Source organism: Buteo buteo, chromosome 16, assembly GCF_964188355.1.
Source record: "Buteo buteo chromosome 16, bButBut1.hap1.1, whole genome shotgun sequence".
Lineage (NCBI taxonomy): Eukaryota > Metazoa > Chordata > Aves > Accipitriformes > Accipitridae > Buteo > Buteo buteo.
In genome coordinates this window covers 30,075,415-30,095,376 of record NC_134186.1, presented here as the reverse complement: position 1 = coordinate 30,095,376, position 19,962 = coordinate 30,075,415, and the positions used below count along the sequence as shown (strand labels likewise).

The following is a 19,962-nucleotide window of genomic DNA, read 5'->3' as shown; positions in this document are numbered from 1 at the left end:
AAGGAGGGAGCCTCCTGCAAGTGGAAATTGCCACCTTGAGTCCTCAGAGCTTGGATGAGCCGAGTCCAGGGGGTTCCAGCTGCGATTTCCTTGCATTCACACATGCTGCCTCTGCCTTAGGAGATAAACAGCCCCACGCGATGCATTCATATGCCTTAAACTTTTGAATTTAAGAGATATTTTTACCGATGCAGAAAAAAGGGAAGCAAAGGAAAGGAGCAGAGCTCCAGAGCTAGGCAGCACTCAGAAATCCCCTGGCACCAAGCACAGGAAGGGTCCCCTGCAGCAAGTGGGTCACATCACCCCTAACGCAGCATGGGAGAGAGCCCAGCACCAGCGCAGGCACAGCAAGCAGCTATTTCAGATCAAGACACAGCAAGGTGAAAACAGCTTCTTCAAGGTCAGGTGGAGAGGGAAACCTTTAGAAACTGTGCTGCTGTTTTTGCCTCCTCCCTCTCGGCTCACAGCATACCCCAGGATGAGTTAGCAGGAATAAGAATGGCCCTGGCTCCTGGGAAGCCCCCCTGCAAGCCCTGCTAGGGGGGGCTTGGTGGCAGCAGCATCCTTGGGAAGGAGCATGGCATGCCCTGCACTTTCAGAGAGAAACAGTTGTCCCCAGACTTATTCGATGTCCTGTAAGCAGGAGGGACAGGATGATGCTGCTCAGGCTCTGAACAGGGAAACTGAGCTAGATGGATACAGCTCAGCCCATGGTGCCACAGAGCCAGGCTCATTTTGGGGTCTGTGAAACCCTGAATGGACATGGTTTGGGTTGAACCATCTCCCCGTTAGCTCTGCCTTGCCCTGGCAAAGCCTGCTGGGCTCCATGTCCTATTCCTTTGCTGCAGGAGCCACCCAGCAGGGATCCCCCAAAGCCTTGCCACAGTAGCTGCACCATTTGCAATTGGCTGCCAAGATGTTGTCAATAAAGAGTCTATTTTTCCCCCCTCCTTAAACTCCCAATGGGCCTTAAAACATCCTTTCTCCCTTTCCCAGCATCCCTCTGAAGCAGCTGTGCTAAACGCATCCCCCCCCAAAGCATTTTCTTTTCCATCACACCTGGTTGAAAGGCCAGCCCCATGCAAGCTGCAGGCAGTCAACAGCCTCAGCTGCAAAATCCCCAGTTCCTCAGTCCCTGTCTCCTCCACAGGATGGGTTTACCCCTCCTAACCAAGGCACAGGTACCCCGCTCATAAACTAGAGCATGAAAAGCGGGACAGCAGGTCACAGAACGGGCTTACACTCATTTCATCCCTGGGCATCAGAAACCCCCAAGGGAGCCTCCCTCCTTTGCCAGAGCCCCAGTTGCAGCCCACCCATGGCTGGAGAGGGAGGAAAAGGCTACACAGCAGCAAAAACCTGCGGCCGTTTGGGCAGCAGCCATTCCTCCTTACCTCTGCACTCCCAGGGAAGCAGGATGAAGGACGTTTCTCATGGTGGAGCAGCTCGCTGCAGCAGCCAACGTGGGTTTGCAGTCATTGCAGCAGCTGAAGTGTTTGCTGGCACCCTGCACAGAAAGTCCTCGCGGTGAAAATACAAGCCTGCCTGCCCCCGAGGGGCTTTAAACAGCCTGAAAGCCCTGACCAACCTCACCTGGACCCCCTCCCCACCCGCTGCCATGGGCCCCTGGGCTCTAAGCTCAGCCCTGCGCACTCCCCCCAGTTTGAGCAGTGCTGGGGTGGGGGGGAGTCTCTCCTGCGTGGGCTTCGGCTCAGTGCTGGGGGCAGCTCGTCTTTTCACCGAATCCCTCAGAGGTACATTTTAGCTTGCCTTCAGCCTGTCCCTGGGATGGACCTTGTACCCACGCTGTAGGTAGCCCTTCTCTGGTCTGGACCCTAGGAAGGACCTTAGGTCCGTATCGTAGCCTTGATTCCGGTCCTGTCTCCTCCACGGACCTTGCAACCGTGCCGTGGCTTTGTTCCTAGTCCTGTCTCTGGCTCCATCTCCTGACTCAGCTCCCCAGGTCCGGCGCATCCCCCCCACCCTGTGCCAGCACTGCCCACCCAGCGCAGCCCCCACAACGCTCAGCCCTCCGTCCCCACCTGCAGAGCCCGATCCCACCGCCTCACCCAGCCCAGGCTTTTCTGATGCTCTCCTCCCGGCGATGCTGAGTTTATTTATGGTTGTGATAAATTTATTTTATATGTATTTGTTAATCAAACCGGTTCTGTAAGCCTTGCACAGTGTGTTCGTTTTGCAGGGCAGTGTTAGCCCTTGCAGACAGGTGCGATTGGAAACATTGTAGCTACAATGTCTGGCTGTCTGGACAAGATGTGTATTCTAAAGTACGCATGCTCCAGATAACAAAGAAACACAGAAGAAGACTACAGCCTTCATCCCTCGACTCCCCCCCAGCAACAGGGCGCGCAATTGCCCACGTGAGCCCGGACCCTAGACTTTAACCTGGCAACAAAAAAACTATAAAAAGGGAACTCTGAGGGAGGGGGGCGTGCGCCGTTGGTAGAGCGGAGACTCCCCGGCCGCCCAGCGCTGTTTTGCCTGTTTGTCGCTTGCTTTAATAAACTTTAATTGGATTATCCGTGGGCTGGCGTACAATTTTTCGTCGCCCCTTATAACAAATTTGGTGCCGTGACTCGGATAAGGTTAACTTGGTTCGGAATCTAAACTCTGGGGAGGCGCCCCATCCTTGGATGGCCCCGGAGTGGACGATATCCTTTCCAAGACCCTTACCTCCGAACCCTAAATTTGGCAAGCAGGCAAAAGAATACTGCAGTACCCCATAATTTTTGTGCACGAAGATCCGGACGAAGACTCCAGGTTAAGTGAGTATTGAAAGCGTTTCCCGTTCGGTCGGGGTGGGTTTCCCGAAGTGTGCATGAACGAGACGTCCACCGGGCTTAGTAGCTCACTGGGCGAAGTGAGTGCGGACCCTCTTGTAGTGCGGTTCTCACTGCCCGCGAGGGCGTGAGCCACGAACGAGGGGCGCGTGTGTGTGTGTGTGAGAAGGCACTTCGGAAGATGGGGCAGAAGAAAAGCAAGCCTTCTGACTCCATGGAGGGGGGGCCCGAGGTGAGGTTACCCGACATACAGGTAGATGGCCCTCTAGGATTAATGATTGCCCATTGGGATGACTGGCCACTCAGTCAAGGCAAAAGCATAGAAAAGATGATATACTATTGCATGGAGGTGTGGGGTGGTAAACAAATCAGAAGAGACAGGGTATTTTGGCCTGTTTTTGGGACATTTGAGGATTGGATATGTCAGGCCTTAAACATATATGTAAATTCTAAGGAACCCTTTAGTTTAGAAGAGAGTGAATATGCTAGTTTATGGATAAGATTAGATACCCGAATCCATGTGTTTGCTCTGAGTGAAAAGAACCATAGGAAAAAACCTAAAAACTCCGAAGAACTTCCCACACCTCCTCCCCCTTATGTTCCCCATGCACTCGTGCCTGACCCAACCCCCCCTTCCTCCTCTCTCCCGACAGCCCCAGACCCCGACTTGTTCCCTCCTAGTTCCCCTGAGGAGATTCGGAGAATAACAAGGAGTCAGACTAGGAGGAAAGAGCAGTCAGAGGAAAGACTATACCCCCTAAGAGAAATAGCTATGGGAGGCCCACAACCCGGCATGGGATTTGTGTCAGTGCCTTTGAATTCCGGAGATGTAAGGGAATTTAAGAAGGAGATGGGAAACCTTTTAGAAGACCCCTTGGGAGTATCTGAAAGTTTAGACCAATTTTTGGGTCCTAATGTATATACCTGGGAAGAGTTGCAGGCAATTTTAGGTATACTGTTCACAGTAGAGGAAAGGGAAATGATTCGAAGAGCAGGAATGAGAGTTTGGGATCAACAACACCAACATGGTCCAGGCGCAGATATTAAATGGCCACTACAGCGGCCAAACTGGGATAACCAGAATGCAGAACATAGAACTCACATGGCAGATCTGCGTACTATAATTGTTCAAGGCATTAGGGAATCTGTTCCCCGAGGACAGAATATTAACAAAGCATTCAGTGAACACCAGAAGAAAGATGAGACCCCCACTGAATGGTTAGAGAGATTGAGAAAGAATCTGCAGCTTTATTCTGGGCTGGATCCTGCCACTCCGGTGGGGCAAGCCCTGTTAAAAACTCAGTTTGTGGCGAAATCATGGGTAGACATTAGAAAGAAACTGGAAAAATTGGAAGATTGGCAGGAGCGAGGATTAGATGAGCTGTTGAGAGAAGCTCAGAAAGTGTATGTGAGAAGGGAGGAAGAGATTCAGAAAAAGCAGGCAAGGATTTTGGCGGCAGCTGTCCGAGAAGGACAGAGAAGAAAAGAAAGATCTCAGAGAAGTCAGGGTGACATAAAGGATTTGAGACAGGTTGAGTGTTTCTACTGTCAAAAGAAAGGACACATGAAGAGGAATTGCAGAAAACGTATACAGGATGAACAAATGTTTAAGGAAGATTAGGGGGGTCAGGGGCTCTATTTACTGGGGACCCCCAGGAAAACAGAGCCCTTGATAAAATTAAAATTGGGTCCCCAGCATCAAGAAGTAGAGTTCCTTGTGGACTCTGGGGCAGAAAGATCTACTGTCCAGTTAGTGCCCCGAGGATGCACACTATCCTCAGAGAAAATAAAAGTAATAGGAGCAAAAGGGGAACCGTTTCAGGTACCAATAATAAAAGGAGTGGAAATAGAAACTCCATCTCAAATTAGAATAGGATCCTTTTTGTTGATACCTGAAGCAGAATATAATTTATTAGGAAGAGATCTAATGATTGAATTGGGAATTAACTTACAAATAGAAAACAAAGAAATAACAGTAAAATTGTGTGTTTTGACAACAGAGGATGAAGCTAAAATCAATTCCGAAGTATGGTATACCCCGGAGTCAGTAGGACGATTAGACATTGCTCCCTTTGAAGTCACTATTAAGGACCCGGAAATTCCAATTAGAGTCAAACAATATCCTATGTCACAAGAGGGCAGATACGGACTAGAACCAGTGATCGAAAGGTTGTTGCAGCAGGGATTATTAGAACCTTGCATGTCACCACACAATACCCCCATTCTGCCGATAAAGAAATTGGATGGGTCCTACCGTTTAGTACAGGATCTAAGAGAGGTGAATAAGAGGACTATTACTAGATTCCCAGTGGTAGCCAATCCATATACTTTACTAAGTCAACTTTCCCCTGAATTAAAATGGTATAGTGTAATAGACTTAAAGGATGCATTTTGGGCCTGTCCTCTAAAGGAGAAGTGTAGGGATTATTTTGCCTTTGAGTGGGAAGATCCTGAGACCCATAGGAAACAACAGTTAAGATGGACTGTACTCCCACAAGGGTTTACAGAATCACCAAATTTGTTTGGGCAAGCTCTAGAACAAGTATTAGAAACTTTTGAATCAAACCCAGAAGTGACTTTAGTGCAGTATGTAGATGATCTGTTGTTAGCTGGGGAAGATCAAGAGGCTGTTAGAAATGAGAGCATTAGGTTATTGAACTTTTTAGGCCTAAAGGGATTAAAGGTTTCAAAGTCTAAATTACAGTTTACTGAAGAGGAAGTAAAATACTTAGGACACTGGCTAAGTAAGGGAACTAAGAAATTAGATCCTGAACGAGTGAATGGTATTTTATCCCTCCAGGCACCAACAAGTAAGAGACAGATAAGGCAATTGTTAGGACTTTTAGGGTACTGTAGACAATGGATTGAAAATTATAGCAGCAAAGTGAAGTTTTTGTATCAGAAATTAGTAGGGATAGGATTAATAAAATGGACTCAGGAGGACGAACAGAGTTTAGAAAGCCTCAAAGCTGACCTTGTAAATGCTCCGGTGTTGAGTTTACCTGATATTAGACGACCGTTTTATTTGTTTGTGAATTCAGAGGGAGGAACAGCCTTTGGGGTATTAACCCAAGAATGGGCTGGAAGAAAGAAACCCATAGGCTATTTTTCCAAATTATTAGATCCGGTTAGTAGGGGATGGCCTACTTGCCTACAAGCTATAGTAGCCACGGCCCTTTTAGTTGAGGAAGCTGGGAAAGTAACTCTAGGAGGAGAATTGAAAGTGTATACGCCTCATAACATACGAGGAGTATTACAGCAGAAGGCAGATAAATGGATCACTGATGCCAGGCTGCTAAAATACGAGGGTATCCTAATACATTCTCCCAAGTTAGAGCTTGAAACAACTAGCTTGCAAAACCCAGCTCAGTTCTTATATGGGGAACCAAGCGAGAACTTAATTCATGATTGCATGCAATTAATAGAACACCAAACCAAAATTAGAGAGGATTTGGAAGAAGAGGAACTACCGAATGGGTTAAAATTATTTGTAGATGGGTCATCACGAATGGTAAATGGGAAGCGAAGGTCAGGGTATGCGATAATAGATGGGACCACCCTAGAGGTAAAAGAATCTGGCCCCCTTGATGCGACGTGGTCAGCCCAAGCTTGTGAATTATATGCAGTACTAAGAGCCTTGCAGTTACTGGAAAATAAACAAGGGACAGTATTTACAGATTCTAAATACGCATTCGGGGTAGTTCATACATTTGGCAAAATTTGGGAAGAACGAGGGTTAGTGAACTCTCAAGGGAAGGGCTTAGTACATGAGGCCTTGATAAAACAGACTCTAAAGGCTCTAAGAGGACCTAAACAAATTGCAGTAGTACATGTAAAAGGCCATCAGAGGGGTATCAATAAAAAAGTAAGGGGAAATAATTTGGCTGATGAAGAAGCAAAGAAAGCCACCTTACTAATTGTAAGGGAAGTGGAACAAACACAGACTCAAATAAAAGCCAATGGTATCATGAGTTTTACCACTCAAGAAAAGGAGAAACTTAAACAAGCAGGAGTTATTGAAAAGGAAGGGAAATGGTTTCTCCCTGATGGAAGAGAAGTAATTCCAAAGGGGGCAGCATGGAGAATAATGAGAGAATTTCACAGGCAAACTCATTGGGGAATACAGGCATTGGTAGACCAATTCGGAACTAAGTATATGTGTATAAGGATACATGATATAACCAAGAAAATCGTTGGGGAATGCCTAACATGCCAAAGGGTAAATAAGCATCAGCTCAGGGAAAGAGTACCGGGAGGGCGTGAACTGGCTAAAAGACCATTTGAAAGAATACAAATCGATTTCACCGAACTTCCCAAAGTGGGCAGATACAAATATCTCCTAGTACTGGTGGACCATTTGACCCACTTTGTGGAGGCCTTTCCTGTAGCCCGAGCCACTGCAAAAACCGTAGTTAAGGTACTGCTAGAAAACATCATACCACGATATGGAAACATAGCAGTAATTGATTCAGATCGGGGACCCCATTTTACCTCCAAAGTTATCAAAGAGGCCTTGGATCCCTTAGGGACTAAATGGGAATATCATACCCCATGGCATCCACAGAGTTCAGGAAAAGTAGAGAGAATGAATGGAGAAATTAAGAAACACCTGACTAAATTAATCATTGAAACTAAAATGAATTGGATAAAATGCCTGCCCTTAGCCCTATTAAATGTAAGGACACAGCCCAGAGCAGATACTGGGATCTCTCCTTTTGAAATGTTATATGGGATGCCTTATGACCTAGAAATGCCAATTGAACACCCAAAGGTAGAAGAAAAATTCTTACAAGAGTATATCATTGAACTCATGAAGAGACGACAAAAACTAATAAAGAAGGGACTGATAGTGCAGAGGCCACCCTTAGATATTGCAATACACAAGATTACGCCTGGAGATAAGGTATTGATCAAAGCTTGGAAAGAATCATCTCTAACTCCCTGTTGGGAAGGGCCGTTTCTTGTTTTGCTTACTACAGATACTGCAGTCCGGACTGCCGAAAGAGGGTGGACTCATGCAAGCAGAATCAAAGGACCAATTCAGAGTTCTCACTGGGAGGCGACCAGAGACCCTGATAGTTTGAAAATTAAGTTCCGAAGAAAAGCGGATGAGTGAGACTATCTTTTGTAAAGATCCTAACTGTATATGTTATCCCTTTGTATGTTACAGGTGTAAACTCTGTAGAGAAAAGTGGTGGACACATTGCTCTTATGGGTATTACGAACAGGAACATGCAGACGAACTATGGCCAGAGTGAGGTGTGGAGTCTGGGAGGTGAAAGATAAGAGAGCTATAAGTCAAGGTGGACAAAGGAGGTTCCCCTGAAGAATACGACTGCTGCCGAGAAGATGGTACACCTCGCTGCTCTAAGCAACAGAGTAGGCAGAGGAGAAGGCAGAGGCGTACTGCTGTGGGGATTGAGGTTGATGAACCACCTCCAGAAATGGCACACGAGGCCCCTTGACTCACAACTCCCAAACCCAATAACCTCAGGGCCACCCCAAAGTCTTCCATCTCCCTCGGGGAATAAAACCAAAAACCAAATTAAATGTATAGAAAGACCAAGACGGCACCACTTTTCTCAATCTTATATCTAGGTCAGTGGATGATAAGTTTGTTACATTAAATAGAATTGTTGGATTAGTACCTAATGTTATTGAGAAGGCAATGTGAGTACTTAGGGGAAGCCAAGGTTGTTGAAAGAGACAAGAAACTGTAATTCGGTTTGACCAACAAAATGATGAAAACAAAAAGGGGGGATTGTGATAAATTTATTTTATATGTATTTGTTAATCAAACCGGTTCTGTAAGCCTTGCACAGTGTGTTCGTTTTGCAGGGCAGTGTTAGCCCTTGCAGACAGGTGCGATTGGAAACATTGTAGCTACAATGTCTGGCTGTCTGGACAAGATGTGTATTCTAAAGTACGCATGCTCCAGATAACAAAGAAACACAGAAGAAGACTACAGCCTTCATCCCTCGACTCCCCCCCAGCAACAGGGCGCGCAATTGCCCACGTGAGCCCGGACCCTAGACTTTAACCTGGCAACAAAAAAACTATAAAAAGGGAACTCTGAGGGAGGGGGGCGTGCGCCGTTGGTAGAGCGGAGACTCCCCGGCCGCCCAGCGCTGTTTTGCCTGTTTGTCGCTTGCTTTAATAAACTTTAATTGGATTATCCGTGGGCTGGCGTACAATTTTTCGTCGCCCCTTATAACATGGTATTGTTAACTTTCATTCATAGTTCACATAATGATTAGCTAGGTCTGCAATAATAATATTTACTTACAAGCATTCTAGATCTATAGTATATTGCAATTATCGTAACCAATGCAATTTTGCAAAAATGTAAATGCAATGAACTGTACAGCAGGGTGCAGTATTTCTATAAGCCTCTGTCCTTTGAAAGTTCCCAAGTACCTCCCCATAATCTGACACTGATGGGATATTTTCCCCTCCCAATATAATTTCCAGTTAGCCAATACATTTGCCTTTAGCATAAGCAAGATTATACTTACTATATTTATATATCTTTTTTATACGCTTAACACACACTTCTTTCAGCCTTTAACTAATCGAGTACCACTAGTGCTCAATTTTCCATCTGTTTCAAACACATTGTTACTTTCTTGTTTCATTTCCTCCCCTACCCCCTTTGCAATATTCTCCTCTATTTACATGCTTGCTTAAGGGACTGTTAAAGGATTCAGTGTCTCTCACTAGGTCTAGCTGCTTCTCTGCAAATTGTTGTCCCGCAAGGCTGATCCTGTAAGCCAATAAACCCACCAAGGTCATTAGGTTATTATAATTTTGGAGCATTTTTGCAATGCTTTAACTGTGAGTCCCCAGCCTGGGTGGATTCATACCTCAAGAGCTGTAACTCTCCAGGCTCCCTCGAGAGCTGTAACAGTTTTTATTCTTGGATCCCAAGTTAATATTATGGCTTTAAGTTGTTAGACCAAGCTAAGCAAGACCACAACAGAGCTCAGGTTAGATATTTAATCATGAAAAATCCTATTGCAGGAATAACTGGCTACTCTGGTTAAACTGAAAGAAAATAAAGCTCCAGATGGGCAAAATCTGACAGCCAAGGCCTGGGGAGTTGCCTTAATACACAGCTTCTGCCCTGCAGATAGCTGTTCCCCATCTCTGTTGGTCATCCACAAACAGCAGGTCATCTTCATGAGTCCAGCAAGGATGCTGCAGACCTTCCCGTGGCTTGAGACTGCAGCAGCTAAACTGAGTCAGTTGATCTCCTGGCTTATTACACTGTTTCTCAGTATGTTTTTTCAGGCTTCCCATGTACTTTACAGTGCATTACATAGATTTTCTTTCCATTGTCTTTCTGAGCTTGTAAGAGAAATCTCAGTTTCATCTCCCATTGTGTTTTCTATCCCCTTCTCCAGCCGTACCTCCAGTATTTTATTTCTTTATTAACATAATCACTGTCCACAAAGACATGCAATGGTTTCTGCTTAGAGAGTTTGTCTCTTAATAATGTCTAAAATAGCCTGTACTCTATTTTTTTAAATAGTTTCCCTACTACTTGCTGTCCTGCTCTATTAATAGCAGCATAGAGGACTATTTTTAGGTTGCTCATATCCGGCTCTCATTGATGAAGCATACATTTGGTTTATTGCTGGGTTCTTTAAAAAGGACACTTGCATCCATACCTGGTACCTGCAATTGGATTTGTTCTCACCAGCGCAGTCTGCACCTTGTTCATTTAGGGCAGGAGTGAGACGATCTGGTCCTTGTAAGGTCCGTACCGTATCTCTCCTACCCATTCATATCGATGCCTGCTGGCATGCACGTAGACGGCACTCTGCTGCCAAATTTCCCTAAAACTTGGGAGGGGTAGGAGTAGATGGGACTGCGAGGGTGAGAGCAGCAGCCCAGGCTGCTGGGGAGTTTTGGGTCCAGACCCTGAAGCAGGCACAGTTCACGTGCTGCTGGTACCCGCTGTAACTATTTTTCTGCTCCCCTAGAATCAGCGGATTGGGAAATTCCTGTTGAAAGGTGCTTTCCCAGTGCAGGGCATTTTAGTGCAGAGGTTTTTAGAGCAGCTTCTTCCCACCTGAGTTAGGGCATCATCGTGTCCTGAGCTCCATTTCCACTCCAGAGTCTCAGTTAGTGATTCCCACAATGGTCTGCAGATACCAGCAAAGTTATGGATGTGCTGCTGTCAGAAATTAAATCCTCCTAATGGTGTTCTCAGCTGGGCTTGACCAGGAGAAGCCTGTATTTCATGCAGAGCTTTAACCACTCTTGTACCTGTTGGCTTGCCAGTTGTAACTCCCAGTAGTTAACCTCAGCTTGCACTGATGGTGCCTGCTTCAAATTGACTTCAAATTCTGTTTGGTCTACTAATTTTAAAACTCTGGTACCTCTCACCTTTTCAGTAGCTCCAGTCACTGGAGTATCATCCGCATAAGATGTTTTTTCTTTACCCTCTGGAGACAATAGTTTGAACAGGTTTCTGACATGAGCCTGGTGCGTTGTGAAGCCCTGGCGGTACCTCTGCAAGAGTTTATTCCCTCTCTCCAAATGCAAAAGCAAATCTTAAAATTGATTCTTCAGTAAGTGGGATGGCGACGAAACGGTTGGATCTATAACTGAAACCCACTTCTTGTTTTCTGGTAACTTAGCAGTAATCACTGCCATGTTTGCTAAAGTAGGAGCTGTTCTCATGGGTAATGCATTTCTTTGGCAGTACTCCACCGGCATTTGCCAGGGTTTTCCATCAGCCTTTCTAATGGGCCGCAGTGGAAATTATATGGGCTTGTAATTTCTGAAGAAACGCTTTGTTTAAAGTAATCCTTAATGATTTCACTCAGAGAAACCTCAGCTTCCTTAGGGTATGAGTATTTGCACAGGGAAGGTCCCACCAGGTCAGCTTGGGCAGTGGGTTTTACCCAGCGGGGTTTTCTGCCATCCTCCTGGGTGGCTCTTTCCATCACTCTTCATCTGTCTCCATTAAAGCTTGTATCTCTCCTTCCACCCTTTATAACAGCCTTCACCTGGTTTTTGTATTACCGACAAAAATACCACCATAAAAATCTAATAAGAGTCCATGCTCCATCTTCCGATCACTTTCTAAAACAAAGGGATCTTCAGTACTGCATCGAAAGCCCGCTGGTACCTTCAGATCTCCTGGGTACAACCTCAGGGCAGCCCCCCCAGGGTCCCGGTGCGTTTGGCACACAGGCACCCATTTGTGTGGGCAGTGCCGGGTGGAAGCCGACCTCCTTACGGATGACTTTGGCCAGCTGGGAGTTGGCAGAGACACCGGAGCATCACGGTGTCCTGCTACCACTCCTTTCAGCTGCGGTATCACTCCTTCCAGCAAATCCCATCTTTCCTTCCCTTCCCATTTTGTCATATCTTCTCTTAAATCCTTTAATGCTCTCCAGAGCCCTTAACATCTTTGATCCATTTTTTTCCTGATGTACTATGCCTGCCACTGCCATTTCCCAAACATCCCATACTCCTCTGCTTTGGTGTCTACCCCCACCCCCCCATTACTGAAAGCCACAGGTCCTGCTCAGCCCATGTTAAATTTTCCCCTTTTCTCCTGAATCCAGGCTATAATTCCTAGCACCCCTCCGCTGAGGCTTCCTTGAACTCGGGCAGTGAGTTCCAGTGACTCGTCACCGGAGCCACCTGTGCCTCACCAGCAAAGGGCTGGTGGGATAGGATATTGCATCCCGCTGGCATCTTAGCAATTCTGCACTGGTTCAGAAGAATCTTCTCTATCTTCTCCCAGTTTCTGGATCCATCTTTGTGCTGCTGGTTTCTTACCTGTCTGCTGGGCAATCTGACTTAACTCTCTCAGCAAGAAGGGCATTTACGGGTCCCTTAGTGCATGTCAGAGCGAAGGTTGGTGTAGCACAAGCTCTAAGCATTGAGCGATTTCATTTCCATTCGATCCAAAGCTTGAAGACCTTTCTAGAAGTGCCACGCTCCAATCCACAACTGTACTTTATTTGTGCAGCCCCGGGATAACTGTTACACTGGGACAGCAACTGTTGTTCCCAGCTCCTTTTTCCTTTCCCTTTCATACATAACACCTCAATAATCCTCTTCCTCTGACAGCTGCCAGTCTAATTCTCTGTTTCCCGCAGCTATTTTTAATTTCTCTATCCTACTCTGCTTCTGCAAGCATCTAAATTTAGCTTCACGCTGCCTGTGACAGGCTCCCTTGGAGGTCCCCCTTTGCTCCCGGGTGAAAGCTGCAGCAGGCAGTAATCCCTGCAGGAAACCGCAGCTTCCCTCTGATTTCCTGAATTTACAGGAAACTAATTCCAGTCGCATCTGCTCCCGGAGAGCTGCGGGATGCTACTTGCCTCCTAAAGACACGGGAGACTGGGAATGGGGAGGAGAAGAGCGATACCAGAAATAAGGAGTCCCAAAGAGGAAGGAGGAGGAGAAGGTGCCGTGACTTTTCTTACCAAGACAAGCCTCGTAAAAGGCTGGGGGACCCCGAGCAAAGCGCAGTTACTCCGGAAGGGTTAGAAATTCAGCAGCTCCGTGGCTTTTCAGTCGAACCCACGACATGTTGTTAGGAGGAGGGTGAGCTGGCAGCACCGGGGAGGCGAGAGGCAGGAGAGGGGCTGTGGTGTCTGCGAGCATCGGTGCGCTTTCCTAAAGCTGCCTTTCCCCCCCCCCAAAACAGCATCTTCCTCGTGGGGCTTATTCCCAGGAATCCTCCGGGTATTAAATTGCCTGTCCGGGTGGTTTTATGGAGGGCGGCTGGCGAGTCGCCCCGTGGCAGGGAAAGAGGAAAGGGTGTGCCGGATGTCTGGCTGCTGTTGAAAAGCAAAACCCTGCCTGTTGTACGCGGGACGGGGATTTCAGGCAGCGCCTGAACCCTTCCGGCAGGGCCTCGCCATCCCGCCGCTCGGACATCGCGGCGAGGGCATCGCGGCACGGCCGGCCACGCTGCGCCGAGGGGACCCAACTGTCCTCCGGGGCCAGGGGGACTCTGCCCGGGGGGGGCTGCGGCTCCCAGTCGGGTTACAAACCCCCAGGATGGTTTTTCGGGTGTTTTTCTCTCTCCTGTGCCCCACCCCGTGGGGGGCATCCCCACGGTGCCGGATCCTGCAGCACCCACAGCCCTGGTGACCTTGTCACGCTGGGCTGACTGTCCCCAGCCTTTTCGGCGCAGGAAGAACCGGGCTGTATGGGACAAACTCAGTGCCCAGCTCCAAAACCTCTTGCCACGGTGTAGCCGTGATTTCTGACTGTTGGTATTCACAGGCGACATCCTGCGATGGCAGGGGAAGAGCGTGCGTTAGCTGTCCTCTTACAAGCGCTGCAAGATCTCGCACCTAAAGACTTTCAGGAGTTTAAGACGAAGTTATCGGAGGTTCACGTGGAAGGAGGATGGAATATCCCCAAGGATTCGCTGGCGAAGGCTGCCCACCCTTCCGCACTTGTCAGCTGCGTGGGCAAGAACTACAGCGAAGATGCTGTGATGGACATAGCGATTGGATTGTTCGAAGAGATGAACCAGAGAGACCTCGCGGAGAAACTCCTGGACGAGAAGGTGAAAGGTAGGAAGCCAGCGTGCATTTTGCTTTTCTTTTTGTCTCTTTTTCCCTTGAGTGACCCCGGAGACAGGTAGAAGTCAGTAAGAGCAGGTTTCAGCTCCCCAGGGAGCCTGGAAACATAAAGATGTCCCGCTGTGATCTTTTTGGTGTGGGGGCTGTAGTGAACTCTCCTCTTGCTGTCCCCACTTTCTGCCGGGCTCCCTCTTCTCCCAGAGAAGAGCCTTCCGCTCTCAGCACCTCCTGGCAGGCAGCCGGGCAGATACTTTCCTCCTGGGATGGGGATTAAGGACATCTCTGCAGAGCTCACATTTGGGAACGCTTTGGAGCCGGAGGCATCCCGGGAGCCCAGGGACGGTGCCTTTGGCCCCAGGGGTACAAGCGGAGGGGGACGGAGGCTGCAGGTGGGTCCAGGCAATTGCATTTGCTCCCAGGGTGGATGAGGATTGCAGGGTGGTTAAAACAGGGGTTGATGGATCAGGAGGATGGGGGGAGCCGGGAGAGGAGAAGGACCCCCCCCCAACTGACCAGAGGCCCTAAATTCTCACAGACGGTGTCCTTATTGCCTCTGCCAGGCTTAGGAAAGCCCTGAGCATTGAAAGAAGTGTCCCGTCGGTGTGTTGGGAGCACAGTGGGCTGGTTAGGAGCTCCTCGGGAATCCGGCTGTACTTGAGACTAACTCTGCTTCTTGCCGGTGCAGAGTACAAGCAGAAGTACAGAGAGCACGTGGTCCGGGAGTTCCTCCGGTACAAAGAAGTGAACTCCTGTCTCGGGAAGAACCTGTCCGTCAAGAGCCGCTACACTGCCCTGACCATCGCCAGGAAGCCTCGGAGCAAGCACGGAGGCGAGCATGAAGCTGTGGGCACCAGCCACGGACGTGCCGACGCCAGCAACGGACCAGCCACCATCACCGTCACCGCACAGACGCTGTTTAAAGCCGACGAAGATGGGCAAACGCCGCAGGTCGTGGTGCTGGTGGGGGCCCCGGGGATGGGGAAGACGATGACGGTCAGGAAGGTGATGGTGGAGTGGGTGGAAGGGACCGCCTACGCGCAGTTTGACTATGTCTTCTGCATAGACTGTAAAGACGTTGCCTTTACCGAGGAAGCGAGTGTGGCAGACCTGGTTTCAAAGTGCTGCCCTCACAGGCAAATGCCAGCTGGGAAGATCCTGGATGACCAGAAGAAGATCCTGTTCATTTTTGATGGCTTTGAGGCCCTGGGATTTTCCTTGGTTCAGCCCGAAGATGAGCTGAGCTCTGACCCCAGGGAAGTGAAGCCTCTGGAAACCACCCTGATGAGCTTGTTGAAGAAGACTGTTCTCCCCGAGTCCTCCTTGCTCATCACCACGAGGCCAACGGCTCTTCAAAGCCTGGGGCAGTGCCTGGAGGGTGAGTATTACGCGGAAATATTAGGATTTTCAGCAGCCATGAGAGAAGAATATTTCCACAGGTATTTTGAGAATGACAATAAAGCCAACACGGCCTTCAGCTTTGCCAGAGGCAACAAGATCCTCTACAGCTTGTGCGTCATCCCTGTCATGAGCTGGACCATCTGCACCATCCTTGAACAGGAGCTTAACAAGAAGAAAAACCTCACTGAGTGCTCTAAAGCCACCACACAGATGAGCGTGTTTTACCTTTCCCGGTTAATGAAGTGCAGAGACAGGGACAACCCGCAGGACCTCCAGCAGTTCCTACGCAAGCTTTGCTCCTTGGCTGCCGACGGCATCTGGAAGCACAAGGTCCTCTTTGAGGAGAAGGAAATCAAGGACCATAGCTTGGACCAGCCAGACCTTCTCCCCCTCTTCCTCAACGAGAAGATCTCGAAGAAAGGCGTAGACCATGGGAACGTCTACAGCTTCACCCACCTGCACCTCCAGGAGTTTTTTGCGGCGATGTTTTATGTTCTGGAGGATGATGAGGAAATGGTCGACGATGCGGGGGCTCTTGTGAAGGATGTAAATATGTTATTAGAAAGCTATAGCGAGTCCAGGAAGGATTTGAACTTAACAGTGCGGTTCCTGTTTGGTCTGGTAAGTCAAAAATCGGTAGAGTACGCGAACGAAATCATTGGGTGCAGAATTTCATCGCGAGCCAGGGAAGATATGCTGAGGTGGCTTCAGGGGAGGCCCAGAGGCATCTCCCATCCCGGCCAAGCGCTGAAGGTTTCAGAGTTGGACACTTTCCACTTTTTGTTTGAGATGAACGAGAAAAGCTTCGTGCAAAGCGCGTTGGGTCATTTCACTGAGATAGACTTGCAGGACATCAGGTTGACCCTGTACGACCAAATGGCTCTTTCCTTCTGCCTCAGGCAGTGGGTTGGGCTGGGCTGCGTCACCCTCCGGGGATGCTCCTTCGTCCAGCAGGATCCCGGGGAAGAGCTGGCCGCATCGGTGCCTTGGTAAGAACCGTCCCTCTCTCCTCTAGCGACCCAAAATCACAAAGGTTTCTCCTTCTCCACCCCAAAGGATGGTTTTAAGGGCATTTCAGCTCCTTCCACCCAAACACCAGCTTGTCCTTTCCCTGGGGGTTTAGTTCCTCAGCGAAGGATTTTACTTACTCTTGGGGAGAACTGTGGGAGAATAAGGATCGTGCAGGCTCCTCTGTCCGCAGCGTGCGGTGGGATTGATGGAGATGGAGCCTCTCGGCTCAACTTCCCCGGCCCGAACAGCCCCATCTGCGCCGGGGTCTCGGTCTGGCTTCGCGTCCTCCTTCCCGCTTGCAGAGGGAGGGGACATCCCCCGTGCCGAAATTTTAAGCGCGCCCCGAGCTTTGCTTGAGGGGAGGTGACGCCAGCAGTAACGCTCGCGATCCTCTGCCTCTCCCAAGCCACGGAGGTCCCTCCAGAGGAGACCACCCGTGAGCCGGTGGCGAGCTCTGCTTGGGGGGGTGGTGGCGGTGAGGGTGTGCCGGCGTCGAAGCCGGGAGCTCCGGTGCCGGTGAGGGCTGCCCGCGCCCCCCCGGGGCTCTGTCCCCCTGCAGCTCCGATGCCTCGGGAGCCGGAGGACGTCCCTGTCCCCTCGCCGAGGAGGAACCGGACTCCCCCATCCACCCGCTCTGCCGGGCGCTGCGGCACCCGGGCAGCGACCTGCGGGTTCTGCGGTAAGAGACCCGCGCTCGGCGCTGAGCCGAAACCGCGGCCGCGGTGCTGCCGCCGGCACGGGGCGGGTGCGCTGGCCGGGGCCCGGCCGCCCTGGCTGGCTCTGGGGTGCGGGTGGGGGGCGCCCGAACCGGAGGGGAGCGGGTGGGTGCTGCCCCGGGTGCGGTGGGTTGGGTGGGTGCTGACCACCGGCACCTGGCTGGGGGTCGTGGGCGGGAACCCATCTGCCGTGGGTGGGTGTGGTCCCTCCATGCTGATTGGCCCTCCAATGGGTGGGTGGGTGTGGTCCCCCCATGCTGATTGGCTATGGGGTGGGTGTGGTCCCTCCATGCTGATTGGCCCTGGTTGGGTGTGGTCCCTCCATGCTGATTGGCCCTGGTTGGGTGTCATCCCCCCATGCCGATTGGCTATAGGGTGGGTGGGTGTGGTCCCTCCATGCTGATTGGCAGTGGGGTGGGTGGGTGTGGTCCCCCCATGCTGATTGGCTATGGGGTGGGTGTGGTCCCTCCATGCTGATTGGCCCTGGTTGGGTGTGGTCCCTCCATGCTGATTGGCCCTGGTTGGGTGTCATCCCCCCATGCCGATTGGCTATAGGGTGGGTGGGTGTGGTCCCTCCATGCTGATTGGCAGTGGGGTGGGTGGGTGTGGTCCCTCCATGCTGATTGGCTATAAGGTGGGTGGGTGTGGTCCCTCCATGCTGATTGGCCCTGGGTGGGTGTGGTCCCTCCATGCTGATTGGCAGTGGGGTGGGTGGGGTGTGGCCCCTCCATGCTGATTGGCTGCATGGTGGGTGGGGGTGTGGTCCCTCCATGCTGATTGGCCGTGCTAAGGGTGGGTGAGGTCCCTCCATGCTGATTGGCCATGTGGTGGCTGGGTGGGTGTGGTCTCTCCATGCTGATTGGCTGGGTGGCAGAGGGGTGGGCAGGCGGGGCAGGTGTGACGAGCTGGTCCGTTCTCTGCGGCCCTTTCCGCCCCCCCCCCAGGCTGCAGTGGTGCGGGCTGTCGGAGAGCTGCTGCGCGGAGCTGTCGGCGCTGCTGGCCGAACACCCCAGCCTGGACCGGCTGGAGCTGGGCGACGGCACGCTGGGCGACGGCGGCGTGCGCCTGCTCTGCGAGGGGCTGCGGCAGCCTGGCTGCCGCCTGCGCGTCCTGCGGTGAGCGGCCTCGGTACCCCCCAGCATCCCCCCCCAGCACCCCGCGGGCATCTCCCAGGCGGCCAAACCCACGGGGAAGTACCCCAAAAGACACCCTCTGGGGTGGCATCATCCCACTCTCCCAGGGCGAGGGGCTCGAAAGCAGGAGCACCGGCGTGGGGACCGTCACCGTGGTGGGGTGGCACCGGGGCGACCCTCGGGCTGGTTCTGAGGGTCTTTCCCGCGGGTCCCCGGCAGGCTGCGGTACTCCCGCCTCACCAGCGCCTGCTGCGAGGACCTCGCCGGCGTGCTGGGCGCCAGCCCACACCTGGAGGAGCTGGATTTGTCCTTCAGCGAGGGGCTGCGCGATGCCGGCGCGCGGCTGCTGTGCGAGGGGCTCCAGAACCGCGCCTGCCGGCTGCAGACGCTGCGGTAAGGTGCCGGGGGCGGTGGGGCCGGCCGGTGCTCCCTCCTTCCCACCCAAAGCAGGTCACCAACCGGCCGGTCGAACCCCACGTCCACGTTTGCCTTGGTCCCGCAGGCTGGGGAGCTGCCGGCTGACCGGTGCCTGCTGCCGAACCCTGGCCGCTCGGCTGGTGGAGAGCCCTCGTCTCACCTGCCTGGACCTGAGCGACAACGAGCTGGGAGCCGACGGCATCCTGCAGCTCTGCCAGCAGCTCCGGCATCCCGCCTGCCCGCTGCAGGCCCTGGGGTAAGGTACCTGGCACGTCCCCCTTCCATCCCCAGCATCCCAGGGTCGGATGCTCTGGGACAGGGAGGGGATGCTCTGGTACCCGGGAGAGCTGAGGGTGGGGGTTTTTTTAACAGCTCTTCTCCTTTTCTTCCTCTATTTAAAGACTGAGCACCTCCGGGTTAAACGAAGATGTGCTGCAGGAGCTGGCCGCCCTGCGGGCACTGAAGCCCAACCTGAAGATCGGGTACCTCCTCGAGCAGGACGCGCCGCAAGCGGGGGCCATGGCCCGGCTGCCCTTCAACCGTGGGGTCCTGCCGGGCACCGGGGGGCCAGGGGGCAGGAAGGCGCTCCCCTCTTGTAGGAGAGGTCCTTGCAACAACCGGAGCCGTTTCTAGCCCAATTCTTGGTGCTGCTGATGCCGGGGGGGGGGAAGCCTCCCTGGGTTTGAGCCTGTCTCGTGAATGGGGGCACAGGGAGGAGGTCCTGCCTGCATCTGCTGGGGGTCGGGGCAGAGCTGGTCCACGTTCTTCCCTCTCCCATTTCCCCACACGTGTCGGTGGGAATTGTTGTGTGGGTGTTTGCTGATGCCAAATAAAGGCCCTGGGGCCAGTCCCAGGAGTCCATGTCCCCCCCATGCTCTTCCCTGTCCTCCCCTGCCTTGTCCCCACCATGCCCAGGGACGCGTCTGTG

The 19,962-nt window shown here is 51.5% G+C and overlaps 2 protein-coding genes across 3 annotated transcripts in view; one reads left to right on the top strand and one right to left on the bottom strand.

Moving 5' to 3' along the window:
- The window catches only part of CEND1 (cell cycle exit and neuronal differentiation 1), a 34,199-nt gene extending 20,759 nt beyond the window's left edge, over nt 1–13,440 (bottom strand). Inside the window, exons 1-2 of the mRNA XM_075048477.1 lie at nt 13,247–13,440; nt 1,395–1,507 (exon numbers count right to left, since the gene is read on the bottom strand). The gene's annotated coding sequence lies outside the window, so the exon portion shown is untranslated. The remainder of the gene's footprint in view (nt 1–1,394; nt 1,508–13,246) is intronic.
- Nucleotides 12,449–19,939, top strand: LOC142040454 (NACHT, LRR and PYD domains-containing protein 3-like). Of its 2 annotated transcripts, none has more exons than XM_075048395.1 (8): nt 12,449–13,227; nt 14,055–14,350; nt 15,045–16,746; nt 17,328–17,447; nt 18,429–18,599; nt 18,837–19,010; nt 19,120–19,290; nt 19,436–19,939. In XM_075048395.1, the coding sequence occupies exons 2-8, from the start codon at nt 14,068–14,070 to the stop codon at nt 19,665–19,667; spliced, it is 2,853 nt and encodes a 950-aa protein (XP_074904496.1). In that variant the 5' UTR covers nt 12,449–13,227; nt 14,055–14,067; the 3' UTR covers nt 19,668–19,939. The 2 variants fall into 2 exon arrangements, with proteins under 2 accessions (XP_074904496.1, XP_074904497.1); XM_075048396.1 differs by lacking the exon at nt 12,449–13,227 and having other exon boundaries at nt 14,068–14,350; nt 15,045–16,378; nt 16,657–16,746.
- Nucleotides 19,940–19,962: the final 23 nt, after the last annotated feature.

Coding starts and splice junctions, on each gene's coding strand:
- LOC142040454 (XM_075048395.1), top strand. CDS start 14,068: ATGGCAGGGGAAGAGCGTGCGTTAGCTGTCCTCTTACAAGCGCTGCAA. Junction 16,747..17,327: donor CTGGCCGCATCGGTGCCTTG/GTAAGAACCGTC, acceptor GTCCCCCTGCAG/CTCCGATGCCTCGGGAGCCG. Junction 19,011..19,119: donor TGCCGGCTGCAGACGCTGCG/GTAAGGTGCCGG, acceptor TTGGTCCCGCAG/GCTGGGGAGCTGCCGGCTGA.